The sequence below is a fragment of the Malus sylvestris genome, chromosome 7 (genome assembly GCF_916048215.2).
Source record: "Malus sylvestris chromosome 7, drMalSylv7.2, whole genome shotgun sequence".
In the NCBI taxonomy this organism is placed as follows: domain Eukaryota; kingdom Viridiplantae; phylum Streptophyta; class Magnoliopsida; order Rosales; family Rosaceae; genus Malus; species Malus sylvestris.
The window spans coordinates 22,478,168-22,485,481 of NC_062266.1; the positions used below are offsets into that span (position 1 = coordinate 22,478,168).

Genomic DNA, 7,314 nt, shown 5'->3' on the forward strand with positions numbered 1-7,314 from the left:
AGGGCCTAACACATTTCCACCACTGTGGCAAAGGGCACCTTCCTAACAGATTAATTTAATTACTTAATCTTGGTATTGGACTAATTTGATTACTGATTTTTCGGGCTGAGTGTACTTAGGATGAAGGCTTAATTTAATTACTTGTTTTTACATCTTGGTTGGTGAATGATAGTATGGCAACATTTGTGTTTTGATACATTACTTGCTACAAAAACCACATAGCTCAAATAATTAAGCGTATCATTTATCCATGCATTCAGGGTCATGTATCTCTACTCGACATCGCTTGTATCGAACAAAAAAAAAAGGAAATATACATAATTTTGTACAAGAGATACACAATTTTACAACCCAAAAAAAAGAACAAACCCTAAAACTATTTAACCTATTAACATTGATTAATAATTTAATTGAAAACCACACAAAATTGAAGAAGAGCAGAAGAAAGATAGAATCATCAATTAATCCATCCACAAAGCACCCAAATCCCAACTAACAATTATCCAAATTATCAAAACAAATTGGTTTCTCTGTTCAATTATATGCTCTATACTTCTGCATTTCTTCCCTATAACCCCCAATCACATTTCGACACGTAATGCCCCCAAACATTTTAAATTTCAGACCCTCCGATCAACCTTCCCTGTGCGCCGAATCCGCATCGAACGACTGAGAATGAGAGGGGCTCCTGCTGCTTTTCATCCTCAAGAACCCATACAACTTCCTAATATCCCTAACCGCAGGAACACCACCTTCCCCGCAAATCGCCCCGCCGGGTTCACCCGATTCGGACTTTCTCGACCCGGTATCAAACCCAACCCGCCTTCCGAACACTCCCGCGCCCCTCCCATCGCCGTCCGTCTGCAAAGCCGTGATGACCGACTTAATCGCCCGACTCGGCGAGTTGCGGTTCGCGATCATCAACTCGCCGATCTCCGCCGGACTCAAACTCGACCCGCTTAGGAAAATCTCCTCCACCTGCGGGAAGAGCTTGTGCTCCTTCACCCCGAGATAACTCGTCGCCAGATTTTTGAATGCTCCGAAATCGCAGAGTGGAAAGTGGATGTGGACGTCGATCCGACCCGGTCGAAGAAAGGACGGGTCAACGTGGTCTTTTGAATTCATCGTGAACACCATGACTCTCTCCTCGGCGCAGCATGAATTCAACAGCCCGTCCATGAAATTCGATATACCCGAAAAGCTCAGACCCGCGGGTTTCTCGGCTAAATATCGGTCCAAGTCCTCGATCACAATGACCGATTTTGTTGTCGTCTGCAACAGCAGAATCTTCAGCTCCGAGTCGTCTTTGACACGCGAGAGATCCAGATCGTACACGTCGTACTCGAGAAAATTGGCCATGGCGGCGACGAAGCTCGATTTTCCGGTGCCCGACGGCCCGTATAGCAGAAAGCTCCGTTTCCAGACCCGACCCAGTCGGTGATAGTACTGCTTAGCCTTGAGAAACGACTCCAAATCGGATTTGACTTTCGATTTAAGGTCGGACTCCATTGATATGGTCTCCAAGGTCGACGGGTGAGTGAAGGGGACTGGCTTCCACGCTCTGTCGGGCGCGTCGACGTTCATGTAAAGCTTCAACTCCCGTTTCTTCTGCTCGAGCTCGTCGGCGACGACGTGGATGTGTTGTAAATAGGGCCGCAGAATCCGCCGCTTATCAGCTTTCCGAACCTTCAACACTAGGTTCCTACTCCCACCGGCGCCGCTGCCTTCTGTTTGCCATATGACCTTGGCGCCGAGGAAATCGTCCTCGATAGTCTGATTGGGGTCGAGCTGGAGCACAATTTCATTGGGTTTTTTCCCGGTGACGAGGTTGGTGAAGTCCGATTCTTCAATGGAGGTGAGCGAGTTGAGATAGTCGGTGACTCGTCCGTAGAGCTGATTCTCCTGCATGCTCTCGTTGAATTTGGGGACTTTGAACGATTGGTAGACATGGAAGCAGTCCTCGAACCGCAGCCACCATTTCTTCACGATGTAAACCAGCCCAGTTCTGTAAAGCGCCACACGGATTGCTACAAATATACAGATTGTTACAATTACAAGAAATATTGGATTGGAAAGAATCATAATTTGGATTATTGGGAGAAAACCCAATTCAATTTTCCCCAAAAAGGTGTGGAATTTGGTGATTAGAGATGGGATTTTTGAGGCGGGCAGGGGATTTTGATGGGTCTCTTCCTTCTTTCCGAAAGGGAAATCATGGCGGATCAGGTGGAGAGTTTGCAACTACAGAGAGTTGGGTGTTGGAGAAGAAGAAGAAGATGAGAAATTTGAAAAAATTGAGAAATTGATTTATAGGTACGGGGAAGGGGAGAAATCAGAGGGAAGAGGGTATTGAGTTTTGAAGGGAGTTTTTAATTAGGAGACGGCTACTCGATGGGTCAATGGCGAAGAGTCGAGCAGATTAAGCGAAGTTAAGGCCGAAACTGTGTTATGTTTGGAATCGAGTATTATAAATAATTAAATAAATAAGTACTTTCATTAAAATTAATTAATAAATAGATGGAATAATGAGATTTTAATTTTAACCTTCTTAATCTCCATGAAAATTGTTCAAAAAAAAAATCTTCAACTTTAATCTTTCTTTATTAGCTAAACGCGACTTTTTTGTTTACTTACTTTTTTTAAGTACAAGTTTTTATTTTTATTTTTTTTAATCTGAGATAACAATATGGTTTGCTACTAACCTTAGGATCAGGACGTGCTTGAAGTGATAATGAATCTCTCATGTTTTTCTCTTAATTTTTCATACAACTAATTATTTTAATCTTCTACTTAGTTTCAAGCTCACAATACAAAGATCGGCAAATACAAATTTAATTTAAAATTTTCATTTTTACATGTGTGGGTATGGATTTCTCTAATCTCTACCACGTATTTAGTACCAATATAGAAACCATAATCTCTCTAGATATAGGGAATAACTTTTATCAATCCACAAATTTATTAAATTTCCAACTCAGACTATGTACTAAAACAATATCTTAATCGAATTCGAATTGTAATTATTGTTGGTTCGTACACGATTGGCTATTAAAATTTGATTTGAGATGCTAATCACTCCAAAAGAAAAAGGGTTAATGATAATACAATGAGTTTTCTCACCTTCTAAACAAAATTGATTGGAATAATTAGTTTTTATTTTTAATTTTGATGTGTATATTGTCGGATATCTCTTTCTCACTTCTTTTCTTTTTTCTCTAGCGTATCTACTCATCTTGAGTTGAAAAGGAGACATTATTGCTATTACCAAAGTTTTCAACCAACAAATGACTATAAAAATCAAAATAAGTCGGAATATATTTTCAATATTCGGGATTAAATTTTTTAGGTTTGGATAAAAAAAAATTATCATGGAGAGATTGGAAAACTCCATTCCAACTTGCACTCACAACCCTAGCCATGAGATGCATGCACCCACAACCCATGCGATACTGATACTTAGTCCAGGGCCATCTTTGAGATTTTATGAGCTCTGTGTGAAATTTATAAAAGCGCCCACCTTAAGATAGTCTTAAAAAATGTAGGACAATATATTGATACTAGAAATCAATTACTTAAATCAAAACAAAATTTAGCATTCACTGATTACAAGTTTAAAAATGTCATTAGTAATAAGTAAAAGAGCTACAAACATAACGTTTACTAAGTAATCAAAAGTGTTTATACCATACTTAGAGCATCTGTATTTAGATCTCGTATAAATACTCAGGAGACTCAAATGTAATTAGGTAATAAAGAAATGGGCAAATATGTAATAAGTGAGGAGCCCTTATTCTATAAAATGACCCTTCACCCTCACAATTGAGGAGGGCTTCACTCTTACCCTCAAAGGCCAATTCTTAGGCCATACCCTCACCCACTCAGAGCTCTCATCCTCATAGAGAATCTCTCTCTATCCTCTTCAACATCTCAGAGAAATACAATATCAGTGTGGACGTAACCCAAACATTGGGGTGAACCACGATACATCCTGTGTTATTTACTTTCTTGTAGATTCATGGTCGGATTTACGTTGTTCCAAGACCCCTCCGGTTTTGTACATCAACATTTGGTGCCATCTGTGGGAATCGACATGAAAAGCTATGTCGGTTCTCTTTCATTTTTTTCATCTCATCCACCGTGAATCGGCAAGAACCCAAAAACCTCACTCTTTGGGCTTTTCCAAAAAATTCTCTCTCCTCTCTCTCCACTCTCAGTCAGTCGCAGACCCCTAACATTGCTCCAGCCCCAAATATAGCCAACAAATCAACAACTGCCTTGGATGGTTTACCCTGTACGAACATCACTGGCAAGATAATCAGGCAAATAAAGGAGGCCATGCTCACCAAAAGCAAGCACCCCAAGGTAGGGGTGGATTTTTTTGCCAAATTACCGTGCCAACCATGCCATACCGATTTTGTGCCAAATTTTTTGTACCATTCGGTAATAGTACGGTATTGTACCGTACCGAAATTTCATGGTACGGTATTGGTAATGGATACCATTACCACGGTATTACCATACCATACCGAAAATACAATATAATATATCATTTATAAATTATATAATAGATAATTATATAACACATTTATAATATTCCAATAATTTGAAAATAAAACCCTACTTATATTAGCATTGTTGTTGGTGACTTTGATCTCTTGAAATTGTGGAAATCAAACACAAAAGAGTTCCTAATTCTTTCATAAATAGCCAAAATATCTTTGTAACCCCCACTTCTATTGTTGCTATTGAAAATGCATTTAGCCTAGGGAGGAGGGTTGTGGACCCTTTAAGGTATCCTTGACTCCTAAAATAATGGAGGCACTAGTGCGTACTAGTGATTGGCTTAGGGTAGATGAAGTAAACTTCTACAAGGAACCAACGGAAGATATGCTTCAATTTTACAAGGAAATGGTAGAAGAGAAAACAAGAAAGATATGCTTTAATTTTTTCAGTAAATTTGTTATTAAATGGTTTTCAATTTTAATTCTTCTTGCTACTAATTAATATGTTTTCTTTGTTTGTAATGTAGGTTTGACACAAACTCAATTTTCTACAAGTTCAATGCCTCCTCCAAAAGCTTTGACATCTCAAGCTTGAATAACTGATCAATGAATTCTCCTTTGTGAAATTTACTTCCAATTTTCATTTGGTTTGAAACTTTAATTTCTATTTGGATTGTTAACTTCTATTTGTTTTGGTTCGTACCTTCTATTTGGATTGTAAGCTTAATTTTCATGATGAATCTTGATGCATCATTTGAATTATTATGTGTGTGAATTGTGAATGAGCAACCGCCACCTCAGCGTATTCTCAGAATCATCAGTAACAATACCCAAGGTGGCTTATGTTATCGTTTCATGTCGATCTTTACAAATCTTCTGGAACAGTTTTCAGAAGAAAGAAGCTACAAAGCTTGTTTGGGTTTATAATTCTCAGGCTGAGCAGCGGAGAGGAAGAACTGGTTGAACTTGTGATGGCCAGATTTATCGGTTGGTTATTAGACCATTTTTCAACCTGATGGAAAAATACGAGGGTCTGTCAAGATGGAAATCCCATGATGGACATGTCAGTTTGGTCAGACTTGTCATGATCTTGGTCAGACGTGTCCCCCCGTCTCACATTACCAAGGAGATTGTCAAGGCGCATGAGCTATCTGGGAAGTTGGTTTTCCCCATCTTGGTCAAGCAGTCTGAAATGACCTCTGCAAAAGAATCTGAAAAAGATGAGACCTTTTCCTTTTTTCTTTATTATTTTGCTTTATCATTATTACTTCCCTAAGCCACTAGAGAATGATGAAACAACCCACTACTCGATCAGTCTCAGAGATCATTGCAAACCATCAGACAACTCAACCACTCCCACAAAAGAAAAAGAAAAATGATGTTTGGAGAAAAGCAAAAAGCAAAAGCAGAAAGCAAAATAATATAAAAAGAAGCAGACATAATTGCGGTGGTGATGGCATGCAAAAAAGGGAATTATGGGCGTGACCCATTGAGCAGAGGGTCAGATTTATTTTTGAATGATGTAATTTATTTTTCGTGTCTTTCGGAGATATCTGTATAACCCTATCAAAGGGTAATAAAAAAAAAAGAAACGGCAAGCCCAAAATAATGGGTTGAAATGTTATGGGGAGGGCGAAAGCCCATAAGCCCAAAATAGCACCAACCAGGTGACCAAAAGTACGTCCAGTACTACAAATTATTCAGGCACCCTGCCGCTATTATTACCAACTAGGTGACCAAAAGTACGTCCAGTACTACAAATTATTCAGGCACCCTGCCGCTATTATTACCAACCAGGTGACCAAAAACACGCCCAGTACTACAAAAAATTATTCTGCACCCCGCCGTTATTATCGCCAACCAGGCGATCAAAAGTACGCCCAATACTTCAAATTATACATAAGCATTACTCATGTCAATCATACATAAACATTCATGAGCATCACTCATGTCAACATGCATGAGCATCACTCATGTCAATATGCATGAGCATCACTCATGTCAATCATACATAAACATTCATGAGCAGCATCACTCATGTCAACATCCATGAGCATCACTCATGTCAATCAACATAAACATTCATGAGCATCACTTATGTCAATTAGCTTCAAAAGCTTCATTTACAGAGCTCTAGCTTCAAAAGCTTCATTTACAGAGCTCTAGCTTCCAAAGCTTCATTTACAAAAGCTCTAGCTTCAAAAGCTTCATTTACAGAGCTATAGCTTCAAAAGCTTCATTTATAGAAGCTCTAGCTTCAAAAGCTTCATTTACAGAACTCCAGCTTCAAAAGCTTCATTTACAAAAGCTTTAGTTTCAAAAACTTCATTTACAGAGCTCTAGCTTCAAAAGCTTCATTTACAAAAGCTCTAGCTTCAAAAGCTTCATTTACAGAGCTCCAACTTCAAAGCTTCACTTGCAAAGCTTCACTTGCAAAGCTTCACCTACAAAGCTTCAGTGCAGAGTATACAAATACCGCCTTCGACCAACCACCACTTCAGCCCATACATGTATTCAATTTGAAGTCTCCAGCCAACATACTTTATTGACCGAAGACTTAGGGGACTACATTATGTACCATATATTGGGCCTAAACTAGGCCTCATGAAAAATACTCGGGGGACTTAACCCATTATTCATGTATTGAGGAGCGAGCTCTTATTTTATAAAAGAGACTCCCTCACTTTCATTAGAGCGCACCCATCATTTATGTATTGAGGAGCGAGCCCTTATTCTATAAAAGGGATTCATTCACCATCATTAGAAAGCATCGCCGCCTGCTTAGCAACCGCCTCGCCGCGAGCATCAACTC

The 7,314-nt window shown here is 39.3% G+C and overlaps 1 protein-coding gene across 1 annotated transcript; it reads right to left on the reverse strand.

Annotated features, from left to right (window-relative positions):
• Positions 1 to 219: 219 nt before the first annotated feature.
• LOC126629935 (AAA-ATPase At2g46620-like) lies at positions 220 to 2,404 on the reverse strand. Its single transcript, XM_050300089.1, has one exon. It carries the CDS (start codon positions 2,080 to 2,082, stop codon positions 634 to 636), a length of 1,449 nt encoding a protein of 482 aa, XP_050156046.1. The 5' UTR covers positions 2,083 to 2,404; the 3' UTR covers positions 220 to 633.
• Positions 2,405 to 7,314: the final 4,910 nt, after the last annotated feature.

What these genes read in the sequence shown, in the direction of transcription:
- LOC126629935 (XM_050300089.1), bottom strand. Translation starts at nt 2,082, where the DNA reads ATGATTCTTTCCAATCCAATATTTCTTGTAATTGTAACAATCTGTATA.